This window comes from Centropristis striata, chromosome 9 (assembly GCF_030273125.1).
Source record: "Centropristis striata isolate RG_2023a ecotype Rhode Island chromosome 9, C.striata_1.0, whole genome shotgun sequence".
Classification (NCBI taxonomy): Eukaryota; Metazoa; Chordata; class Actinopteri; order Perciformes; family Serranidae; genus Centropristis; species Centropristis striata.
Genome location: NC_081525.1, coordinates 1,593,420 through 1,620,332, shown reverse-complemented (window position 1 = coordinate 1,620,332; position 26,913 = coordinate 1,593,420). Strand labels below are relative to the sequence as shown.

At 38.4% G+C, this 26,913-nt stretch overlaps 1 protein-coding gene across 1 annotated transcript; it reads left to right on the top strand.

Annotated features, from left to right (window-relative positions):
• The first annotated feature begins 14,909 nt into the window (after positions 1-14,909).
• On the top strand, positions 14,910-25,728 carry gorab (golgin, rab6-interacting). The gene is made up of 5 exons (XM_059340314.1): positions 14,910-15,105; positions 16,413-16,731; positions 18,149-18,250; positions 19,099-19,239; positions 24,984-25,728. The coding sequence occupies exons 1-5, from the start codon at positions 15,051-15,053 to the stop codon at positions 25,423-25,425; spliced, it is 1,059 nt and encodes a 352-aa protein (XP_059196297.1). The 5' UTR covers positions 14,910-15,050; the 3' UTR covers positions 25,426-25,728.
• Positions 25,729-26,913: the final 1,185 nt, after the last annotated feature.

Genomic DNA, 26,913 nt, shown 5'->3' with positions numbered 1-26,913 from the left:
CTGAAGAAGGAGAGACGTTTAAATCTGTTCACACAGATCAGAGTCCCTCAGATCAATGTTCACTGTGTGTCTCAGCAGCCAATATTTGCTGTTTTCATGCCAATATTTTTTCTCTTTCACTAACACAACTCTTTGTCACATTTTTTTTTTGTTGCCATTTTCTGCCTTCTTTATTCAGTCTGACATAAATAAAGCATCATGTCACTCTGACACCACCTGTGGAAAACAAACTGGATTTAATCCCGTCAGCAGTTTATTAACCCTTTGGAGTTTGGAGCTATTTTGTTTCATTCTGCCTGTATTAAACATCTTCACCATGACGTGTTGGTATCATTGTTTTCAGCACAATCTCACCTATATGACTAATATGATTATTATTGTTTTCTTTTTGACTTACTGGATCAACATTTTGAACACACAAAAAACACAAAAAACACACAAAAAACAAAAACAAAAATACTAAAAAGACAAAAACACATAAAAAGCGCAAAATAATTAAAAGAACACACAAAATTACAAAAAACACACAAAAACACAAAAAACATTTTTTTTTTACAAAAAACACAAAAAAACACATGAAAACTTGCACAAAAACACATAAAAACACAAAAAACACATGAAAACAGACAAAAAACACACACAAAAAACACATAGAAACACACAAAAACACAAAAAAAACAAAAAACACATAAAAACTTGCACAAAAAGACATAAAAACACACAAAAACACATGAAAACAGACAAAAAAACACACAAAAAACACATAGAAACACACACAAAAAACACATGAAAACTTGCACAAAAACACACACAAAAAACACATAGAAACACACAAAAAAACACATGAAAACTTGCACAAAAACACATAAAAACACAAAAAACACATGAAAACTTGCACAAAACACATAAAAACACAAAAAACACATGAAAACAGACAAAAAACACACAAAAAACACATAGAAACACACAAAAACACATGAAAACACACACAAAAAACACATAAAAACTTGCACAAAAACACATAAAAACACACAAAAACACATGAAAACAGACAAAAAAAACACATAGAAACACACACAAAAAACACATGAAAACTTACACAAAAACACACACAAAAAACACATAGAAACACACAAAAAACACATGAAAACTTGCACAAAAACACATGAAAACAGACAAAAAAATCACACAAAAACACATAGAAACACACACAAAAAACACATAGAAACACAAAGAAATTACACACACACACACACACACACACACAAAAACAGTAAACACAGACGTTTGCATTAAAAATGCTGAATGCTCACTGCAAAATTAGAAAAATCTCTGCAAAAAAAGTAAAATCATGTTACTACACTTGGTCGAGGTGTTTTTACCTTTGCTCAAAAAGGGTTAACGCACTAAATGTGACATGGAAACTTGTGTAAAAGCCAAAACTGTAGAGTTCAGCCGCCAGCAGGAAACATGCTGCTGAACGTTTCTTCGTCGTGGCGTCATGAAGAAGTGGCTCGGAGCTTTCTGACTCCAGACGGTGAAAACAGACGAGTTCTCTGCTCGTTTGCCAACTTCATCGATGTGTCAGAAAGCTGAAGCTCTTACAAACTTTATGCTGCACAACTTTTCTGATTGATCCACATTAAATTACACACTGTCAAAATGTTTTAGCGTAACTTGCAGAAACAAAGATTTTTCATTAAACTGACATTTGGATATTTGAGCCTGTGCTGATGCTTCACATCTGTAAATGTCTGGATCCACTTTGATGCTCTTAAAGTTCAGCTAACAGGCAGAACTGACAAGGAGCAGTTCACTTTTTGTTGGTTTAAAGTTGTTTTTTCTGCAGGTGGAGCTGCATCAATAATCCATGCTTGATATTTCTGCAAAACTGGAGCCACAGCTCGACATTAATCACTTTAAATTATTTCTGATAAATGCAAAACACACACAAACAGGCTATAAATACACATAGAGATATTATAAAAACCTGTCCAACTCAATGTTTCTGATGTATAAAAGCACAAATAAACAAATTCTATCTGGGTTTTTTTAAGCTTTTAAGGACGGTCAGGTCAACACGGTGGCCCTGAGAGTTCACAGAGCTGCAAGTTAAGAAAACACATGCAAATACACAAAACACAAGCAAACAAATCAATCTGACAACAGAGAACAGCTGTTAGAGCAGCATTTAGAAAACAAAGACCACAACACAACAGAAGTGTTTCCAGAGGACACTTAAAAGTGATGCACACGTCTGGACACGCTTGATATTATCACGTTATTTCATGATAATGATATTTTCATGATAATGATATTTTCATGTTCTAACGTGATATATAGTGTTAGCCTGCTAGCCCGTATCAATCACACTGCAGTTAAACAAATCAAATAAATGAATGATACATGTTTTAGTTGGTCTCTCTCAACGGCACCCAATTGGTCTTGCTCTTGCTAGCCTGCTAACGCTAGCACGCTATCGATCGCCGGCTAACGTTAGCATGCTTTGATCAGCCGCTAACGTTAGCATACTTTGATCAACCGCTAACGTTAGCATGCTTTGATCAGCCGCTAACGTTAGCATACTTTGATCAACCGCTAACGTTAGCATGCTTTGATCAACCGCTAACGTTGGCATGCTTTGATCAACCGCTAATGTTAGCATGCTTTGATCAGCCGCTAACATTAGCATACTTTGATCAACCGCTAATGTTAGCATGCTTTGGTCAGCCGCTAACGTTAGTATGCTGTTATCAGTCGCTAACGTTAGCATGCTGTTATCAGCCGCTAACGTTAGCATACTTTGATCAACCGCTAACGTTAGCATGCTTTGATCAGCCGCTAATGTTAGCATGCTTTGTTCAGCCGCTAACGTTAGCATACTTTGATCAACCGCTAACGTTAGCATGCTTTGATCAGCCGCTAACGTTAGCATGCTGTTATCAGCCGCTAACATTAGCATACTTTGATCAACGGCTAACGTTAGCATGCTTTGATCAACCGCTAACGTTAGCATGCTGTTATCAGCCGCTAACGTTCTAACGTGAAATTGTAATAGTAAAACCAAACAGCAACAACCTTCAATTCTAAAAAACTTCCAACAACGTCCAACAAGCAGAAAACCTGGAGACGTGTGACATTTGAAAAAAACAAACTGAACCACAAACTCTTGTTTCACTTTGATTCTGTTTGACGAATTCTGCAGAAAATCAGTTTGTGAAGCTCACTTCCAGTTAAAACCATGAATAACAAACCTGCCCACAATCATCACACACTGACTTTAAAATGTGCTCTCAGCTCTTTAAATGTGTGTGTTTTACTGTACATGTAAACCAAGTGGCTGGTCCTGTATGTGTGTGTGTGTGTGTGACTGGTTCCCATGCTATCAGACCACCGTGCTCCCAGTCTCCCAGTATCAGCTGGCCCGCTGCGGCCCGATGATGCAGCTCAGGAATGTGTCACCCCGAGCAGAAAGCGTCAGGATGTTTAGAGTCACAGCCACAAAGTATGGAGGCGGTTAGTGAGGGAGAGCTCCGCGACCCGGCCCTGGATCTGATTAACATCAGCAGTGTTTGTGGGAGGATGTCTTGATCAGTGTGTGTGTGTGTGTGTGTGTGTGTGTGTGTGTGTGTGTTGCACCCTAACATCTCCTCAGATACCCTTTTCCCTTCTCTGGGTTTTATTTTTGCTCTTCAAGTAGCAGCTGTTGAAAACTTTATAGACGCTGCAAGCAGCAAACAAACAAAAATACTCAAATACAATTAACCCTCTGGAGTCACTCCATTTACCATTTCACCCTCCTATATGTTATATTTGACACCTTTGTTCACATTTGCAACATTTAAAATTCTTTATTGAGCATGATAGTGTAAAAAAAATAAATTAAAAATCACATTTTATGTTGGACTAAAGGACTAAAAAAGACACAAAATGACCAAAAAAGGACACAAAATGACTAAAAAAAGACACAAAATGACTAAAAAAAAAGACAAAAAATAACTAAAAACAGACACAAAATGACTATAAAAGATACAAAATGACAAAATAAAATCACACAAAATGACAAAAAAGACACAAAATGACAAAAAAAAGACACAAAATAACAAAAAAAAGACACAAAATGACCAAAAAAGACACATAAAGACACAAAATGACAAAAAAAAGACATAAATTGACCAAAAAAGACACAAAATGACAAAAAAAAAGACACAAACAAGACACAAAAAGACACAATGACCAAAAAAGACACAAAATTACTTACAAAGACACGAAAAAGACATGAGAAGGATTAAAAAATGGACAAAATAGCCCTTTAAGACTCCATAGAGTTAAAAACACATTTAAAAGTAGAGAAGTGTGGCAGAAAAATGTCTAAATCATTAAGTTTTTTACTGGAAAAAGTTTTTTTTTTCATAGTTTTTGAAAGAAGGAATGAAAGAGAATAAAGTGCTTAAATGTTTTCTTCTGTCTGACTTTTATCTGCATTTTGTTTCCATAGCAACCACTTGGCTTCAGTCCACTGGACACATATCTTAGAGACGTTTTTGTAAAGTGTGGACATTTCAGGAATGTGAGGACAAAGTGATGATGGCGGTTAGGGAAAATAATGACATCAGGATATTTTTTGGAATAGAATAAGGCGTTATTATTAAGTGCTGACATTTGTTAGAGGAAATATATGATGACGATCATTTGGAAAGTAAGGACAGTTTTGCAGAAGTGTTGCGAAGGGAAGTTAAAAAAAGATAAAGATATGTGTGTGTGTGTGTGTGTCATTTTGTGTCTTTTTTGATAATTTTTGTCTTTCTTTGGTCATTTGATGTCTTATTTAGTCATTTTGTGTCTTGTCTGTTTTGGTCCTTTCATCATTTTTTGGTTATTTTTGGTAATTTTTTGGTAATTTTAAATCTTTTTTGGTCATTTTTGTGTCTTTTTGATAATTTTGTGTCTTTTTTGGTCATTATACATGTTTTTCTTAGGTATTTGTGTCACTTTTAGTGTCTTTTTTGGTCATTTTACAACTATATATAGAATATATATATATATATATATATATATATATATGTATATATGCAAATAAGGGCAATTTCGGTAAAAGTGGACACATTAGAAGGTTGGGGTATTTCCGAAAAATGAAGACAAAGCCAGTAAATCTGAAGAGGGAACATATTGTGAGGACAGTTAGAAAAGAAATGACAGTTTGACAAAAAGTGGTGACTCACTGACGACATTTTTGAACATTTGAGCACAAAGTTCAGACATTTTTGGAAATGAAAGACACTTTATGAAAGTAAGTCCAACTTTTTTGACATATTGGGAAAGTGAGTACAGAATATTTTTAAAGAAAGAACTTTTTGTGACATTTTAGAACAAAAAGACACTTGTGAATATTGTGACTGTTGGAGAACATTGAGTCCAGTTGTTGTTGTTGTTGTTGTTGTTGTTGTTGTTGGTTTCGGGTCGAGAGTTCATCACCATCACAACTTTCTCTCCATGCCGTTTGTGCTGATTCACTGGAGGAGCTCTAAGCTGCTGCAGATGTCTGAAGGTTCAGCGACTGGCTGACACTTTTAATGGACGCTTGTTTACACGAACTCTTTCTATTGTCTCTTAAAAACGTTTGACCTCTCGTCTCCATATCTGCCATGCAGAGATCCTCATAAAATCTGAATTTTTTAGAATAATCTAATCAGCTTTATGTAATTGTTTATGCAGAACATGAAAGGGCTGACAAGGGGGAAGGTCGTAAATTAGCGTAATTATCACAGCTTTCTTCTGTTTGGAACAATGACTCATTATTGCTTTGCATATCCACAAACACGACACATACTTGGCTTTAATGTGATTAACGGAGCTGGAGCTCATAAATCTCAGTTTCTGCTCTCAGCGGGGCTCCGACCTCCATCGCTGCCAGAAAAAAAGCCCAAAACCTCGACTCTGGCCCACGTTTTTCCCCCGTTAATGACAGCAAAGCAGGTAATAAGGGGCGGGGCTTGTATACAGCTCAGACTTGCACAGACTCCAGGGGAGAGGGCACCACTGTTCACAGCGTACCTCTGCCAGAGGCTCTAATAGGCATTCTCTGCCGCTCCCTCTGCTGATTGGGACCAGATGTGTGTGTTCATGTGTGTGTGTGTGTGTGTGTGCGTGTGTGTGTGTGTGTGTGTGTGTGTTACACTCTGGGAAATGGCTGAGATGAGAGACAGCGAGGCCGCCAGAGCCACAATAAATTCGTGGAACGGCTAATGAATAAAACAACAGCGGATTAAATGTGCCATGGCTAAAAATAATTTGATTAAGAATCTGATTCGGCGGCCAAATTGTTGGAGGCCACGCTGGAGACAGCTGCGTCTTTATTCCAGACCACATTTTCCTCCTAACGAGCTTCTACGAGACTTCGATCGAGCTCTTTTTATGGGGATTTCTGGGCAGAGCTCGGGGCCTAATGAATCAGTTGTCATCACGTGTGATTGCCTGTTTAAAAAAAGTCCCAGCGTCTCCGAGTGTGTTTGGTCAGGTTCAGCCGGGGTCAGCCCGGAGTCAGAACTCTCCCCTCCGCCGGCCAATAACCTGCCTCCGTCGGCTGGTGAGTCCAGCTCCTGTCAGCCCCGTTAATCACAGGTCACACTCGCTTAATTACTGCACAGCACTCACCTCATGTCTTCAACGGCTCCGTGAGAATTAAAAGCAGCTCAAGGAAGTTATAGGAAGAAATAATTCCAGGTTACCAAGATTGGTTTTCCTTCTGAGAGCATCAGTCCTCCAAACAGGTTTTAAAGTGTCTAAAAATACTTTCGTATTTCATTTGATATGGTAAAAGTAAAGAAATAAACTATTTTGTCAGACACACATAGTTACAGGTCAGTATAGTTATTTTCAGGGCTTATATATAAAAACCAACATATCTGGATGTAGAAGTTAAAACCTGGAGTCAGGACATGCTTAGCTTAGCATAGCATAAAGACTGGAACCAGGGGGAAACAGCTAGCATGGCTCCAAAAGATAAAAACCAACACCTGATCCACATATCTAGTTTGTTTGACTTGCACTTGTGGTTTTATCTATCCATCCATCCATACTTCCGTCCGTCCATCCATCCAACCATCCAACCACCCACCCAACCAACCAACCAACCAACCATCCAACCAACCAACCACCCACCCACCCATCCATCCATCCACCCATCCAACCACCCACCCACCCAACCAACCAACCAACCAACCAACCAACCATCCATCCAACCAACCAACCAACCAACCACCCACCCACCCATCCATCCATCCATCCATCCATCCATCCATCCATCCACCCAACCAACCATCCATCCAACCAACCAACCAACCAACCACCCACCCACCCATCCATCCATCCATCCATCCATCCATCCACCCAACCAACCATCCATCCAACCAACCAACCAACCAACCAACCACCCACCCACCCATCCATCCATCCATCCATCCACCCAACCAACCATCCATCCAACCAACCAACCATCCAACCACTGACCCACCCACCCATCCATTCCGTCCGTCCGTCCATCCACCCACCCACCCAACCAACCAACCAACCAACCAACCAACCAACCAACCATCCAACCAACCAACCAACCAAACAACCATCCATCCATCCATCCATATAGGTCGTGTGTACAGGCAGCGAAAAACAAGCTATGTCTCCGTATTTCACTGTCCGAGTCCCGCAATTGGTTAGAGGTTTGACTTAGGTTACGTTGTTACGTGAACATTACTTACGTTTTTTATGTAACTTGCGGCAGTCACGTGACCCATGTAACTACCTTATTTCTTGCATTTCCATACATTTATTTTAACTGTTTAAACTGTCTTTTATAATGTCTTACCAGAAGTTTTTTGCCATAAACCTAGCTCAGTGGTTTTACAATATAAATCCACAGAAACTGCAGCTTTTTTTACAACCTCAGACCGTACCTGTGTGCTTTTTTTAGAACGTGTCGTTGTACCGTGAGCTGTGATACGTGCCTATGTGCCGTAATTTTGGGTACAGACACATAACCTCTTCTGCTGTTTATGTTGGAGAACTTCGTGAACAACATGTTGGCCTCAATTTTTCAGAAGAAAATCTGAACCTCACGCCTGACTCTTATTGTACAGACCAAGTTGACGTTGATCTCCTGATGTCCTGCTGAATAGACTGGATCAGTCTCTATGAAAGGATCCACAGAGATTCAACTCATTAACTCTCAGGGAGAAACCCAACATATTTCCTTTAAATACTTGAGGCGTGAGGAGCCCAGAGAGAGTGGAGGCTGCAGTGTGTTTGAGATGTTTGAGGGTCTGCAGCCTCGGGCCGCCCCCCCTCGTGTCCTCCTCTCTCCGAGTCTCCGTGTCTCCAGGTCTGTCTTATCTCGCTGCTTCTACTTTCCATCTCAACTCAAACTGACAGCAGGACTCGGCTCCTGACTCTCCCCGTCCTCCCCGGGACCAGCCTGGACGTCTGGACGTCACACTTGTTGAAGGGCCTCTTGAAAAGCCTGAACGGCGTCCAGAGAGCTCAGCGGAGCGTAGAGAAGGACCCAGAGCTGCCAGGAGGAGCAGAGCTGCCAGCCAGGTGAGACAGGGGGACATTGTCTGGTGGGTTCTCCCCCTCACAGGTGAGACTCCTCTCAGTCTGCTGGGCTCTGATGGACCAGGGACTCTCCAAGAACATCAGGAGGACTTGGCATGAAGCTGGCACAACAGCAGCTGAAGAGAAGTCTGGAGGAGATGCTAATGATGCCGAGGAGCTCACCTGATGAAGATTCAACAGCTTCAGATTCAGCAGAATTAACTGATGAAATCTGGAGTTTTATTTTGAAGGTTTATCTGTGATTTTAAAATGTACACTTTCCAGAAATATATCACTCCTGTCCTGCAGTTCCTGTGAATCCTCTGCACATTATAAGCATGTTCCGACTGAGTACTTTCTGAGTTTTTTTTTAGTATTTTTTGGAAAGCGGCTGAGTGTTTTGGCTCCGCCCACTAGTTAGTTCCCCTCAGCCTCTGTTCTGTACTTTAGTAGCGGCTAACCAACAGAGTTAATGTGACAACAGACTGACGCGGCAAGCAATGCTGCCAACTTAGCGACTTTGTCTCTATATTTAGACTATTCAGACCCTCTAAAGACTCTTTTTCAAAAAAGCGTCTAGCGACAAATCTAGCAACTTTTTCTGGTGTTATTGGAGACTTTTGGAGACTCCATAGTTTTATTCATAATGATTTTGGTTATTATGAATAAAACCATGTTAAATGTCTAGATATCAGCTCTTAAAATTAAACTCTTATCTGCTATTTTTGTTGTCATTGTTATATTTGTCCAAACAAATGAACCTTTAGTTGTACCAGGCATTAAAATGAACAAGAAATTGGAGAAAAAGGGCAGTCTTATAATTTTTTCCATGACTGAATTTTATGTTCATTTATGTTATGTTAATTGTATGTTATTTTATTGTATTATAATGGGTGAATCATCTAAAATCACAGATATTTTCCATCTTATATCCCTGCATCATTAGGGCCAGAGTAAATCTGACTTTAACTACATTTCTGTATCCATTAAATCCTCTAACAGTTTGAAAATGAAGGGTCAAGAGCTTAAACCAATCATATAAACCCTGAAGAAAGGTCCCACAGAGAGAGGTCAGAGATAAAACAGGTCAGAGGAATACTTTCTGTTCCAGAGAGAAGAGATGGAGGAGGAGGAGGAGGCTGAGGAGGCGAGGGGAGATGAAGGGACGCAGCGAGCGTGATGTCAGGATGATGTTTAGTGCTGCAAACTGGCTGCAGATGGCGGGACGAGAGGTCAGGGATGGAAATTAAAACCAATGGAGAGCAGCAGCTGACCGGGCCGAGGGTCAGCAGGCACATTCCTAACAGCAGCAATTAGAAAGTTCCTGCAGCAGCTTCGGTCGGAGCCACGGCGGCGAGGAGGAGGCGCCCTGACCCCTAATCATCCACAATCTACCTCCGATACACGTCTCCTCCCATCGGCTGTTTATGTTTCACTTCCTGTTTGATTGAGGAGTGTGTGTGACGGAGAGGAGGAGGGTGAGAGGTGAAGAGCTGCACGCTTCATCAGCAGCTGACAGCTGAGCTCAGATACACAATTCAACAGTTTGGTTTCAACTGTGGTGGAAGAAGAATTCACGTCATTTACTGCAGTCAAATGGCTCCACTACAGTAAAAGTCCTGCATTCAAAACTCACTGAAGTAAAAGTATAAAAGTATCTTCGGTGGCCCTGAGAGTTCACATAGCTGCAGCTTAAGAAAACATATGCAAATACACAAAACACAAGCAAAGACCACAACACAACAGAAGTGTTTCCAGAGGACACTTAAAAGTGATGCACACGTCTAGACAAGCTTAGTATTATCACGTTATTTCAACATAATTATAACTTCAATGTTATGACATGATATATAGCGTTAGCCTGCTATCGTTAGCCCGCTATCGTTAGCCCGCTATCGTTAGCCCGCTAGCCTGTATCAATCACATTGCAGTTAAACAAATCTATCTATAAAAGCAAAAAGCGTGTGTGTGTGTGTGTCTTGCTCATGGCACGAAGGTGTGCATCCTCGATTTTGAAGATTTCTGAATTCATTTTTCTAGCATTGCTCTAACGCTAGCACACTATCGATCAATGGCTAATGTTAGCATGCTATGATTGGCCACTAACGTTAGCATGCTATCAATCGTTATAACGTGAAATTATCATTATATTTTGGGTATTATAATAACCAAAATCATTACCAATAAAACCATGTTAAATGTCTAGATATCAGATCTTAAATTAAACTCTTATCAGATATTTTTGTTGTTATCATTATATTTGTCGAAACAAATGAACCTTTAGTTGTAGCAGACAAGTTTTTTAAGTGGCAGAATGAGAAGGAGTCTTAGGTTAAATTGCACAAGTTGGCAGTCAAGTTGAAGCTTTTACATAATGACTCATGCACTATACATATTTTGTTTAATTTCATTGTATACATTGACTTCAGATTTGTTGCCGTGTGACAGACAGGGAAACAAGGAGGTCTTATATTTTTTTACATGATTGAGGTTAATACCAACATGGAAAACATGTTTTTTAAGTGGCAGAATGAGAATGAGTCAGAAACTGACAGCAATGAGGCTAAATTGCACAAGTTGGCAGTCAAGTTGAAGCTTTTACATAATGACTCATGCACTATACATATTTATTTGATATGCATGAATAAATTGACTTCAGATTTGTTGCCGTGTGACAGACAGGAAGGACTTTCTCTGGTGTCTCGCCGCGCCTCGCCACACGTGGACGACAGATCTGACATGTTGAACTTGTGACCCGACGAGTCATCACGGGAACCTCCTCCTCCTCCTCCTCCTCCTCCTCCTCCTCCTCCTCCTCCTCCACCTCTCACCCTGATGTGCCTCTGCAGGTCAGCTCAGTAATGAGCCATGTGGTCCCCTCCGGCTCTCTAATCAGGGGGTCCCGCCCCCCGTCCGTCCGTCCCATCCTCGCCGCTGCAGAGCGGCGTGGAGCCGGCCGGGTCGCGTCTCTGCCATCTGGCCTCCATGCCTCGCCCTGTCTCCACTCTGCCGGCGATTTATGCCCTCCTGAGGTGTTTCGCCTTTTAACTTGCACATAATTGGCCCCCAGATGCAAAAAAGATGTGGAGGGCCAGTTTTTATGAGTTGCCAAGCAGAGGTCATTGTTTCTGCGTGGCTCCGACTCCTCAGCGCTGCCGTCGAGGTTAAAAAGACACGCTTTATGTCTGTAGCTGCACCAATTACTGAGAGGAATAAGGAGGCAGACATGCAGACATGAAGGTGATGCTGGAGCTGAATGAAGCCAGTGTGCTGCAGCAGGACAGTGGAGAAGGAAGCAATAAAAAAGCAATCAGAAGGACTCAGCTCTTTCTGTCCACAGACTCCACCTCCAGCACCAGACATGATACGCCTGCTGTCAATTTGTATGAGTTAATAGGAGATATTCACGAGAAAAGCACTCGACATGACAGGAATAAGAAGGTTTACGGCTCTCTGAGAACAGTCTGATTAAAAGCCAGACATCATTTTAAAATGTGACCCTGACAAGTGAGGAATGTTTCAACCTGTTCTGAGACTGAAACTCTCCTGTAACCGCTGGGTCAGTGCAGCAGAAACACGCAGAAAAACTATCTGACGGTCCCGTTAGCAACATTTACTAACAAAAGAGCCACTGTTGGCCAAAAAAAGAGAAAAAAAATAGTAATGGAGCCACAAACAGGTCTTATTTTCAGCCTTACAATGAAGATGAAACAGCCGACTAAGTCTAAACTAGCCTCCCAGCTTCACTAATAGGTCATAATGAGCATTTCTTAATATGATTTTATCAGAATGCAGCAACTAAAAACTACACTTGAGGTTGAATATTTATAGTTTAAGGTGCCGGGCCATAGACTTCCCGGAGCATTTTAGTTGACTGAAATCTTAAAACATTTTTGAATGTCATATATAAGGTCCACATCTACAACTGAAGGCCTACACCAATGCTAAATGAATATTAAAATGTAAAGAAATAACGGTTTCATTTGGTAAAATTTATTTGTCACAGCTATAGGGAGCCACTGAAAATGGCCTGAAGAGCCACATGTGGCTCCAGAGCCTCAGGTTGCCGACCCCTGTGTTAGCAGGATGACATCATTTGTCTGTGGTGAGTTTTAGGCACAAAAACGACTTGGTTAAGTTTAGGGAAAGGTTGTGGTTCAGGTTAGAATAAGTACTTTGTTAAGGTTAAGAGACATTTGTTGTGGTTACAATCAGTGGTGGAATGTAACTAAATACATTTACTCAAGTATAAATTTCAGTCACTTGTACTAGTTTTTCTATTTTATGTAACTTTATACTTCTACTCCACTACATTTTGGGGTAAATGTTAAACTTTTTACTCCACTACATTTAGCTGACAGCTTTAGTTACTTTTCAGGCCGTGATTTGACATAAAAAATAAATTTAAAGTGATTTAACTTAGTTTTTTTTTCATTTTAATTAAACCTCATAACAGTCTATTAAGTAATTAAAATGAGCCCTATATTGATAAAATGAAATGCTGCTTACATAAATACATCAATAATAATAATAATCCAATAATATATTTAAAATATATATTAACAATCTGAGTGGATCCATTCTGCATATCGAGTACTTTTACTTTTGATACTTTAAGTACATTTTGATGCTGATACTTTTGTGCTTTTACTTCAGTAAGTTTTGAATGCAGGACTTTTACTTGTAGTGGAGTAATTTCACAGTGTGTATTAGCACTTTTACTGCAGTAAAGGATCTGAATACTTCTTCCACCTCTGGTTTGTGGTGAGATTTAGGCACAAAAACGACTTGGTTAAGTTTAGGGAAAGCTTGTGTTTTAGGCACAGTTTTTGAACCAGTTAACCATTGAATCCTCCTCTTTTCTCTCTCTAAAATGGGCATCTCTGGCTTGGCTCTTTCTTATTTTGAATCCTACCTGACTGGACGTTCATTCAGTGTATCCTGGCTTGGACAGTTGTCAACTTCGCATCGCCTCACCACAGGGGTCCCCCAGGGCTCAGTACTGGGTCCTCTGCTATTGTGTGCTATAAGTGTCTGCTAAATGACTAAATGTAGGTTAGAATAAGTACGTTGTTAAGTTTAGGGGACATTTGTCATGGTGATAATAACACATGGTTACCCTAACTGTGATTTTTTTAAAAGTTTTGGCTTCTTATTAGCGTTCAAACTCATGAATCTAGTCCTCAAACCTTCTGTTCTTTTTCTGTCAGATATAATCCTCTCTGCTGTACCTGAAGCAACACAAGCTCTTGTTTAAAGCTGCAGATCGACTCATCTACATAAAATTATTATCTATTACAGCCAGACCTTTTCCAAATTAGTTCACATAATGCTGATTAATTCGATCACTGCCAGGAATGCTCTCTGAATTTCCCAGTATACCGGAAATTCATCATTCCTGCACTGACACACCAGAAGTCAATGTGACAGAGCTGCAGCGTATGTTGAAAACTGTAATGGAAAATTATAAGAAGCTTCTAAGAAAAGTTTGGACAGAGAGGCACAGCTTACTAAATGTTAAGAGTGAAAAAAAGAAGCTGTTTTTATGTTCTGATTTTGCAACATTGCTGTTTGAAATTTGGGATTTAACAATGAACTTTAAAAATTTTAATCTGTATGATAATAACTAAATGGAGAGCTAATTAAATACACCACACTCTGACAACAGGCTGTTAAATCACAACCACTTACATTACATGCTGCATTCACAAGAAGCAGTCCTTTAATTAACCTTTGACCTCTCTGACACACAGGCCGGTCTCTGCAAGAAAACAGCTGCACAAGGCAAAGCTGGAGAAATTATTCTGAAACTGGGCGAAAAAGGTAAACCAACACCTGAACGATTGGGATTTTTTCTGGAATCAACAAATATGATGAAATAAATTATTTAAATGATCTAATTATATTAACTCAAGTAATGTATGTAAGTACAAATTTGACACTCAAAAATCTGTCCAAGGAGTAAAAAATCTAGTCTAGACGGATACATTTATTTTACTAAAATAAAAAAGGATTTAAATATTTGACTTCACACAGAAAAACCAAATCAACTTTAAAGAGAGACTTAAGGAACTGGTATGTAGCTGACCATAAATATGCCTTCTGTAAAATTTACTCAAAAGTCTTTAATTATTGGCAGAGATTGACAAAAAAAATCTTAAAATGATTTATAATCTGTAAAAGCCATCCATAGTGATAAACAAATAGATATTAGTATTATTTTAGTTAAGTTTCACCCTCGTGTTTGTGTTTTATTACTCAGGCGGTATCCGCGGCTGCCATTCGCGGGTCTTTTTGGGGTCCTTGACGTGGCATCAGTAAACAGCGATGGCGGTCTCGTCCAGAGCATCATAGAGTTTTCTTCTGTCTATTTGGACGTTTTTACAATGAATATCTTCACTCTTTAAGCGCCATATTCCCCGTATAGATGCTCCTCGCTGTGCTGTCTCCGGTGTGAGGAGAAGATGAGCGGCTGGGCCGGGTTCTCTGATGACGAGCTGCGGAAGATGCAGCAGAAAGGTAACAGTCCTGACCGCTAACGTTAGCTTCAGGAGCTAGCATCTCCAGCTCCAACGGCTAATAACGGTCGTTTTTAATCAAACTGTCTCTCTCTCTCTCTCTCTCTCTCTCTCTCTCTCTCTCTGTCTCTCTCTGTCTCTCTGTGTGTGTGTGTGTGTGTGTGTGTGTCTGTGTGTGTGAGAGTCTGTATCTTTCTGTGTGTGTGTGTGTGTGTGTTTGTGTCTGTGTGTGTCTCTGTGTGTGTCTGTGTGTGGGTGGTTGACGTGAAAAGTGAAAAACAGAATAATTCAAAAATATATGTCAAATGACATACAATTATATTCCCTTATATGTGAATAATTCAAAAGTGAATGTGTCCATTTCTAATTCTTCATATATTTAGCATAATATTAACTTTTTGGTGTGGTAGTCCTAAAATGTGTCAACAAAATAAAGAATGTCATTATTTAATTGAGAGAATGTTGGACAGATAAGGTAGATAAGCCCAAGGCATATTAGTTATGAATATTTTTATCAATTTACATTATTTTCAATGATCAATGTAAATTGATAAAAAATATTCAGATCAATACTTAAACTGCGTTGTACCAAAGGACCACCTTAAGACGACCAGTTCCAACACTGCACGGAAATATTAATATTATGAAAATATTTGAGACAGAAGTGATCTTGTGTCCAGAGATTCTTCTGTCCTTCCTGATTCTGGAAGGACCCCTCTCAGTAATGGGGTGGTCACATTAATGCCTGTTTTATATCGACACAATGGCGTTGCTCCAGGAGGACAAAATGTAATGTGTCATAATAACTCTACATAGGGACCTTAACACTTATATCCTCTAGATTCATTAAGTAAACACTCGTATGACATGCATTCAAGTATTTTAATGTATTTAGATTAATATTTCATTAAATTACAGTTGTTTTAAGATAAGTAATGCTACCTAGTACAGTTGCACCGGTGGACAAATGTCATGTTCAAAACAGAATATTTGCATAGTTGAAGAACGATACTCATTGTTTGCAGATGGATTAGATGTAGAAGAATGAACTGCATATTAAAACATTAATTTTAATGAAATATTATCAAATTTTAGTAATATTTGTCACTGGGAACACAAAAAATGAGCGTCACGTCAACCATCCATGTGTCTGTGTGTGTGTGTGTCTGTGTCACTGTGTGTGTGTCTCTTTGTCTGTGTGTGTGTGTGTGTGTATGTTTAGAGTTATTTAATGTGTGTGTTTCAGACCTTATTAATATAGAGTGTGTGTGTTTCAGACCTTATTAATATAGAGTGTGTGTGTTTCAGAGGGGTCTGGCCGTGGCAGGAAGCCTCCTGCAGTGACTCGTAGCCGTCAGCAGCTCCAGAGGGAGAGAGCTCTGCAGCTGACCGCTCAGAAACACTCAGAGACGGCTTCTCCTGCTCTCTGCCTCCCGCCGGAGCAGAAACTCAACAAACCTCCGCCGGAGGAACAACCAGAGACCCGGGTTGAGCCCCGGGGGGCCACAGCTCCAGCCAGGGCCCCTGCTGTCGGGCTGGAGGGCCCTCAGAGACCCAGAGACATGAAGCCGGCTCCGGAGCAGGAGAGCCCTGCAGTCAAAGAGCTGGAGAAACAAGAGGTGGAACTGTTAGTATGTTTTATATTTATATCCTGTTCCAGACTCTTTGATTTAAACCGTTGTTGGAAGAGGTATTCAAACACTTGCCTCAAGTAGAAGTAGGTATTAGAATATATTACAATAAAATAGTCTTTATTGTTATTGCACAGTGTACAATCAAAAGATGGGTCCTCGACCCAATCAGTGCATAAGACAGCGATGGGCAACTTAACCCACTGAGGCCTGAAAAACCGCTGGGCGATTTTAAAATAAGCCTCTAATTTTCTGGAAATTCTGGAAAAATTCTGGAAAAAAAAGTGTGAACTCTTCTACTAAATAATAGATTTTTCAGCCTCTGTAGCAGATAGAAATGAAATTCAAAAACTATTTGAGAGCTTATACAAAATACTACAAAACGACGTAAACGCTTTCCAGGCTTCAATGGGTTAAATGCTGCAGGGGGCCACAGTTTTTCATGTCCACTACCACAGGGCCACATATAGGACCGTGCACTTAACCAGATATGATGAAACTACAATTTTAAATATGTTTACAGTGCAGTAACTTAACATATTTCATGCTCAAATGCATGTTTAACAGTATAAATAGGAATACAAAAGGTTTGAAGCAAATAAAAAATAACCACTTACTGTGATTTCTTTTTTTTTCAGTGCAAGAACAGCAGACCAACATTAATTGCAAGAAGTAATTTTGTGCATTTTTACGCTGCACTTTTAAGATTTCATGCTCAAATGCATGTAGTTGTACTGAGGGCCACTTCAAGTGAGGGTGAGGGCCGTATGTGGCCCCCGGGCCTCCAGTTGCCCATCCCTGGCATAAAACATTAAAAAAAGATAAAACAAGACAAATGACACATGGAATATAAACATGAGAATACAGTGATAAATGATAAATGGACCCCGTACTTGTATAGCTCTTTTCTAGTCACTTTGTCACTCAGAGCTCTTTACACTACAGACTGACTCATTCACCCACTCACACACACATTCATACTGGTGGCAGAGGTTACCCTAAACGCTGCCACCTGCCACCATTGTCTGTCCAGTCTGCACTAATGTTTACCTGAGACTAACATTTTATCTCTCAGACAGACTGCAGACACCTGTTAGATTACTAAAATATCATTTTGCAGATGCAAACCACCGCTGGAAAGACTGGATAACCCTGAAATAGTTTCTACTGATGCTTGATGTTTTCTGTACAGTTAATTCTGAGATATTTATGTGATGCACCACAGATATAACCTCCACAATTCATGGTCCATGTTACATTTTGTCTTTCATCTCATTAACTTTAAATCAGACTGCCATTAAACTGTGTTTGTTTCAACGTCTCTTGTCCTTTCCTGGTGTGTGTTAGTTTTCTTCTGGTCTTTTTAAGTATAAAAAGTCTTCTGTGTGTTAAACTGTGTGTGTTTGGTCTCAGGAGGGAGAAGACGCGTCTGGAGCTGCTGCAGCAGGAGCAGAAAGTCATCGAGGAGAGGAACAAACGCAAGAAAGCTCTGCTCACCAAAACCATCGCTGAGAAGTGAGTGAGCTGCTGCACAGAGCTAAACGTCACCGTTAGAGTAAAAGGATGAAATGAAACCTGCACCAAGGTTATTATAGTTAACGAAGACTAACGAAATAACCAAAACTAGAATTGAAAAAACATTTTCGTTAACTGAAATAAAAATAAAAACTAGAGTTTTTAAAAAACGATAACTAACTGAAACTGTATTGTGTGGTTACAAAACTAACTAAAACTAACTAAAATTATAGTGAAAATGTCCTTAGTTTTCGTTTTTGTCAACTTTTTTCATTCATAATTCAGTGTTTCTATTTGAACATGCAACACATGGTGAATATGTTTACTGAGACTGGGATGTTTACACTAGAACCAAAATACAAAACAGTTAATAACCTTATTGGGGCTGAGATGATAAACCAAAGGAAACAAAGGAAACATTTATTATGACCTCTTTGAATCTCGCACCCAACACATAGCCCATTACAAAAAAACTAAAACTAACACTAAAACTAATAAAAACTAAACTAAAACTAATAAAAACTAACACTAAAACTAATAAAAACTAACACTAAAACTAATAAAAACTAAACTAAAACTAAGCATTTTCAAAAACTAAAAACTAAACTAAAACTAGCAAACTCACTCTTAAAACTAACTGAATTTGAAAACAAAAATTCACAACGAAATTAAAACTAAAACTAATGAAAAATCCAAAACTATTATAACCTTGACCTGGACTTCTGACTCTTCTGGCTAACTCTGGCTTTTTTAACCATGTATAATCATGTGTTTTATCAAATTGCACTGTCCCCTTTTAAATAAACTAATAATAATAATAATAATAACGTGTTTGTTCTGGTCCTCAGGTCCAAGCAGACCCAGGCCGAGGCGGTGAAGCTGAAGAGGATCCAGAAGGAGCTGCAGGCTTTGGACGACATGGTGTCCAACGATATCGGCATCCTGAGGAGCAGGATCGAACAGGCCAGCTGGGACTACTCCACCGCCAGGTACACACACACACACACACACCAGGCCTTAGGGTGCTTTCACACCGCTAGTTCGATTATTTGGTCCGCACCAGGCAGTAAAATTGTTACATTGTAGCATACAGACTGCGTGTGGTCCACGTTCACACATGCAAACGAACCACATTGGTCTGAATGATGTTTCGTCATCTTCCGGTGGAAATAACGGCAATTTCAACTTTCACAATGGAGCGACACGTTCACACACTGTTTCGTGCGATGACCCTTGCTTTTTATATCATCAACATTACCCATTTCTGGCAAAATATCCAGTTCAGGAATGAGTCGCGGCTGCAGCTGGAGAACAATCATCGGAAATAATGGATCCGGCGACGGCACATATCACGTCATTTCATGCAGAGGAGACGCGCTATTTTCACCAATGCTGTCCTGCTGATGTGGATGATATTGTTATCAGTATGCGTACTCTGAGAAGTATTTTGAAATGTATGGGGTTGGATCGAATGAAACATGTATATTACAGATTAAATTAATTTCATACCAGTGTTTCCCCAACATTCTTTCAGCAGCTGCGCAACACATGGCAAATTTGAATATTCAAATTAGCCATGTGTTGGTAGGTCATGACATGAATGAATGTAGGGGAATATACAGGCAGCACGCAAATTAAGCATTGGTGCATTTCGAATAGTTCGTTTAGCCCTGAGTTGGTCCAGGTTTGCGTTCTCACCAGAGGGACCGCACCAGAGGTTGGCATTTGGTGCGGAATCAAGCGGACCGAGACCACCTCTTGTTGGAGGTCCGCTTGATTTAGTGCGCACTCGAGTGCGATTGATGCTTTCACACCGACGAAAACGAACCGAACTAAGGGCTTTTGGTTCGAATGGACTGTTTAGTGCGCACTAAAAAGATAAGGTGTGAAAGCACCCTTAGAGAGGGTTTATCTCATCACCTTTATTCAGAGTAGGGCTAAAAGATCATCACGATATTTCAGGGTGTTTTTGCAATAACAATATTCTTGACGATGTTACAAAATACTGAAAAATATATAGAAAATATGACTTTTTTCAGTCCGTATATAAAATACAAAATATAAATCAATCATAAATCTAAAATGTAGTGTAAAGTGCAAATCTCAACAGTTGCCAAATACAGAAAAATTACTCTTGAGTATTAGCAAATAATAAAAATTTAAAAAACCACCTAGGGTGTCCGAAGAAAGAAAAATGTGTACATTTTTAAGTTAAAAAAAGAATATTGTTAAGAATTAAAAGCTCTTTGCTCTGTGAAAGGCTGTTTTATAATCATGTTCTATTATCAGTATATCAACAGCAGAAACTGGTCCTAAAATGACAATAATATCGTTTATCGCAGTAATTTCTGGATGTTGAAATCTGAGTTTTTGGCTTAAAGACTCTTCAACATGTGGACGATGAGTTGAGTCATTTGTGACTCATCAGTCCCACCAGAACAGTTAAAGACCTCTCAGCTGTCTGACTCAAATACTGAACTGATCTGACAGAATCCAGACTCTCAGTCACTGTGATGTTAATAAATCTTTCTAAGTGTTATATGAGTGTTATAGGTGAGCAGGTGATTCCTGTCCAGCTCTGAGTGCTGCCCCCTGCAGCTGCTTCACAGGATTCAGTATACTGTACACAGTAAACTTTAACTCTGATTCAACATTCAGACAATAAAGAAAGAAGATTTCCAGTAAATGAAAACAGCTGAATTTAACTTGTGATACCAGTTTCTCTTTTTCTACATTTTAATCAGTTTCATGATTTAACCTTCAACCACTGTCAACGGTTTTATAATAGATTGTGGATTTTTGTCAACCAACATTGCTGCAGTGTTTGACCTTGTGTGTGTGTGTGTCCCTGTGTGTGTGTGTGTGTGTGTGTGTGTGTGCGTGTGTGCGTGTGTGTCTCTCTCTCTCTTTCTGTGTGTGTGTGTGTGTGTGTCTTTGTGTCTCTGTGTGTGTGTGTGTGTGTGTGTGTCTCTCTCTGTGTGGATAAGGAGAGATGATCTGACCTTCACACACTGTTCCTCTGGTTCTCTTCTGGTTCTCTGGTTCTGTTGTGGTTCTCTCCTGGTTGTGTTGTGTTTGTGTTGTGGTTGTGTTGTGTTTGTGTTGTGTTTGTGTTGTGTTTGTGTTGTGGTTGTGTTGCTCTAATCAGCTGTTGGTTGAACATGAACCCCTGGGGTGGAACGTGTTTGACATCCTGTGTTTAGTGAGCTGAGATGTTGTGTTCTCCAGATTAGATCAAGGTTCTCTGAGCTGAGTTCCACACAGACACCATGATGGAAACAGTTTCACATTTCATGAAGGAAGCCAAACAATCAATGTTAGAACTCTAAACCAGATGAAAGCTGATTGGATCATTCTCTGCCAACTCTCTCTCACTTTCACTCTGAACAAACAAGTTCAACGTTTAAAACCAACTCAGATTTATACATTATCAATAATTATACATTATCAATAATTATACATTATCAATAATGGAGTGATCATTTTATTCAATTAGCTGATTAATATACAGTGATAGAAGTTCACTGTGTGTCCGTGTGTGTGTGTGTGTGTGTGTGTGTGTGTGTGTGTGTCCGTGTGTGTCCGTGTGTGTGTGTCTGTCACTTTGTGTGTGTGTGTGTGTGTGTGTGTGTGTGTGTGTGTGTGTGAGCCTGTGTGTGTGTGTGTGTGTGTCTGTCTGTCTCTTTGTGTGTGTGTCCGTGTGAGCCCGTGTGTGTGTGTCCTTATGTGTGTGTGTGAGCCCGTGTGTGTGTGTGTGTGTGTGTGTGTCTCTCTCTTTGTGTGTGTGTGAGCCCGTGTGTGTGTGTGTCTGTCTGTCTGTCTCTTTGTGTGTGTGTGTGTGAGCCCGTGTGTGTGTGTGTGTGTGTGTGTGTGAGCCTGTGTGTGTGTCCGTGTGTGTGTGTGTCCGTCCCTGTGCACGTGTGTGTGTGTCCGTGTGTGTGTGAGCCCGTGTGTGTGTGTCTCTCTCTTTGTGTGTGTGTGTGTTTATGAGCCCGTGTGTGTGTGTGTGTGTGTGTGTGTGTGTGTGTGTGTGTGTGTGTGTGTGTCTCTCTCTCTCTCTCTGTGTGTGTGTGTGTCTCTCTCTCTCTCTCTCTTTGTGTGTGTGTGTGTGTGTGTGTGTGTCTCTCTCTCTTTGTGTGTGTGTGTGTGTGTGTCTGTGTGTGTGTGTGTCTCTCTCTCTTTGTGTGTGTGTGTGTGTGTGTGTGTGTGTGTGTGTCTCCAAAACCCAACTCGGGCAATTTCTACATTCTAGATTAATTAGTTGATCATTTTCTTCCGTTAGTTGTTTAAACTGATAAAAGTTCCCAGTTTGTGTTAAATCCTGATTCATAATGTTGACGTGAACATTTAAACCTGCAGATTGTTCTGATCTGATTCTGATCTCTGTCTCTGAGCTCAGCTGCTGATTGTTTCTGACTCGTCTGATTCAAACATTTCCAATAACTCCCAAACGGTCAAAAGTCCAGAAATCAAAATGTTTTGAAAGAAGAAAGATGTAATTATTTCCAAAAAAACACATGTTTTTACCTAACAACATAATCTGCTTCAGTCTGTTTTCTATTTTTTTGGTGTTTCGCTGTAAAAAACAACTTATTCACTGCGGTCGGAAACTATTTGCTGCACAGAAATGAACTCATACACCTAAATTCATGTTTTACACCACCGAAAATTATGTTTATAGAACTGAAATAACAAAAATATATATTTTGGCATCAACACTGTGATAGTTAATGACTTATTATTAACAAAAAGATAATATTATTTTATTATTATTTTATTTTGTGTGTGTCTCAATTCTGTTATGTTAAGTGACTTTTCAGTACCTTTTAAAAGCGCTATAAAAATCAAATGTATTATTATTTTTATGTTTGTATTAGCCTGAAGTTTATATGCATTTAAATTCATTATAAATAGGAGTTTATGGGACGTGTCTCTGATGTAGTATAATGAGGCCGAGACGTTTCAGCAGCGAGCATCACTTCAGTTTTAGTGTTTTATACGGATTCCTGCAGAGCCACGTGTGATCCTGTCCAGATATTACAGGTTACATCTCAAAAAATTTGAATATCATGGAAAAGTTCAATATTTTTTGTCAATCATTTCAGAAAGTGAAACTCAGACATTATATAGATTCATTACACATAGAGTGAAATATTTCAAGACTGTTTTTCTTGTAATGTTGATTCTGGCTTAGAGAGAATGAAAACACAAAACTCAGTGTTTAAGAAAATTATAATATTGTGAAGTTTTATTTTTGTTTTCTCTGAATTTGTATTTTGCTCATGAATTTTTTAAATTTTTAAAAAAATTATAAATGTGTATTTTTCTCTCTTAAATTTCATCATTTTTTCCTTGTACATTTGTCTTGACTTTTTACTTTTTATCTCATATTTTGGACTTTATCTCATAATTTTGACTTTTTAATCTCTAAATTTTGACTTTTTATCTCATATTTTGGACTTTCTCATAATTTTGACTTTATATGTCATAATTGTGACTTTTTATCTTGTAATTGTGACTTTTTATCTTGTAATTTTTACTTTTTATCTCATATTTTTGACTTTATCTCATTATTTTGACTTTTTATCTCATAATTATGACTTTTTATCTCATAATTTTTACTTTTTATCTCATAATTATGACTTTTTGCCACGCCGTATAAATGCATTAGTGTTTTATACGGATTCCTGCAGAGCCACGTGTGATCCTGTCCAGATATTACAGGTTACATCTCAAAAAAATTAGAATATCATGGAAAAGTTCAATATTTTTTGTCAATCATTTCAGAAAGTGAAACTCATACATTATATAGAATCATTACACAGAGAGTGAAGACGTAATGTTGATGATTCTGGCTTAGAGAGAATGAAAACACAAAACTCAGTGTCCCAGAAAATTAGAATATTGTGAAGTTTTATTTTTGTTTTCTCTGAATTTGTATTTTTCTCATGATTTTTTAGATTTTTTTTTTATTATAAATGTGTATATTTTTCTCTTAAATTTGTGGGGTTTTTTCTCACATCATTTTTTTTATTTTTTTCTCATATATTAGTGATTTTTTTTTTCCTTGTAAATTTGTCTATTTCTCATACATTTTTTATTTTTTAATCATAATTTTGTATTGTTCTCTTAAATTTCATCATTTTTTTCCTTGTAAATTTGTCTTCTCTTATTTACTTTTTATCTCATATTTTGGACTTTATCTCATAATTTTGACTTTTTATTTCATAATTTTGACTTTTTAATCTCTAAATTTTGACTTTTTATCTCATATTTTTGACTTTCTCATAATTTTGACTTTTTATGTCATAATTGTGATTTTTGATCTCATAATTTTAACTTTTTATCTCATAATTATGACTTTTTATCTCATCATTTTGACTTTTTATCTCATAATTATGACTTTTTGCCACGCCGTATAAATGCACTAACTCATGCAAAAGGAGCCCATCCAAGTATCGATGTATAGAAATGAACAGACTTTTTTTATTATAAATGTGTATATTTTTCTCTTAAATTTGTAGGTTTTTTTCTCACATAATTTTTTATTTTTTTCTCATATATTTGTGATTTTTTTTTCCTGGTAAATTTGTCTATTTCTCATAAATTTTTTATTTATTAATCATAATTTTGTATTTTTCTCTTAAATTTCATCATTTTTTTCTTCTCTTTTTTACTTTTTATCTCATATTTTGGACTTTGATCCAGTTTTTCCTGTAACTTTTGTTGCCAGGAAACGCTACGAGAAGGCGGAGACGGAGTACGTGACGGCCAAACTGGACCTGCACAAGAAGACGGAGGTGAAGGAGCAGCTGACGGAGCACCTCTGTGCCATCATCCAGCAGAACGAGCTGCGCAAAGCCCACAAGCTGGAGGAGCTGATGCAGCAGCTGCAGCTGCAGGCCACCGAGGAGGAGCTGGAGAAACAGAGGGAGCAGGAGGAGAAAGAGAAAGAGGAGGAGAAGAGGAAGAAAGGGAGCTGTGTGGAGGAGCAGAGAGATGGCAAACAGGAGAACGGTTCAGTGGAGAATCAGGAGGAAACGCTGCCGGCAACCAAAGAGAGCAGAGCCTCAGAGGAGGAGCAGCAGGAGGAGCAGCAGGAGGAGCAGCAGGAGCAGGAACCAGCCTGTAAAACACTACAAAACTGTGTCCAGAGTGAAATCGTGGCGTCCTGATGCTCCGACAGGAGAAACACTCGTCATATCTATACAGGTACGTCTCAAAAAATTAGAATATCGTGAAAATATTTTTTGTCAATTATTTCAGAAAGTGAAACTCAGACATTATATAGATTCATTACACACAGAGTGAAATATTTCAAGCCTGTTTTTCTTGTAATTTTGATGATTCTGGCTCAGAGAGAATGAAAACACTAAACTCAGTGTTTTAAACTCAAATGTCATGCTTCTGAAAAGTCTGTTCATTTCTATACATCAATACTTGGTTGGGCTCCTTTTGCATGAGTTAGTGCATTTATACGGCGTGGCAAGAAGTCATAATTATGAGATAAAAAGTCATAATGATGAGATAAAAAGTCATAATTATGAGATAAAAAGTCATAATTATGAGATAAAAAGTCAAAATTATGAGATAAAAAGTCATAATTATGAGATAAAAAGTCAAAATTACAAGATAAAAAGTCACAATTATGAGATAAAAGGTCAAAATTAAGAGATTAAAAAGTCAAAATTATGAGATAAAAAGTCAAAATTAAGAGATTAAAAAGTCAAAATTATGAGATAAAAAGTCAAAATTATGAGATAAAGTCCAAAATATGAGATAAAAAGTCAAATTTACAAGGAAAAAAAATGATGAAATTTAAGAGAGAAAAATACAAAATTATGATTAAAAATAAAAAATGCATGAGAAAAAGACAAATTTACAAGGAAAAAACATCACAAATACTTGAGAAAAAAATCAAAAATTATGTGAGAAAAAAAATCACAAATTTAAGAGAAAAAACTCATGAGGAGAGAAAAAAAATCAAACTTCACAATATTATAATTTTCTTAGACACTGAGTTTTGTGTTTTCATTCTCTCTAAGCCAGAATCATCAACATTACAAGAAAAACAGTCTTGAAATATTTCACTCTATGCGTAATGAATCTATATAATGTCTGAGTTTCACTTTCTGAAATGATTGACAAAAAATATTGAACTTTTCCATGATATTCAAATTTTTTGCGATGTAACCTGTAATATCTGGACAGGATCACACGTGGCTCTGCAGGAATCCGTATAAAAAACACTAAAACTGAAGTGATGCTCGCTGCTGAAACGTCTCGGCCTCATTATACTACACCAGAGACACGTCCCATAAACTCCTAAAACTGACACTGACTCTAAATGTTTAACCTGATGAGTTCAGGAGGAAACTTGAAGTGCTGCTTAGATTCTGTTTTCTGGCAGAAAGTTGTGGTACGGCCCAGAGGTCAGAGGTGAACGGTGGAGCATCCCATGTCTTAAATATTATATATATATATATATATATATATATATATATATATATATGTGTGTATGTATATATAACGCTGCTCTACCAAGACTAACTGCAGTAACTGTATTTTTTGGTCGAAACTGAGTTAAAACTAAAAATGAAAACTCCTTTATGTCTGTTTCATCTTGTGACAAAGTTTGCTTTATTCTAGAGAAATAATACGTT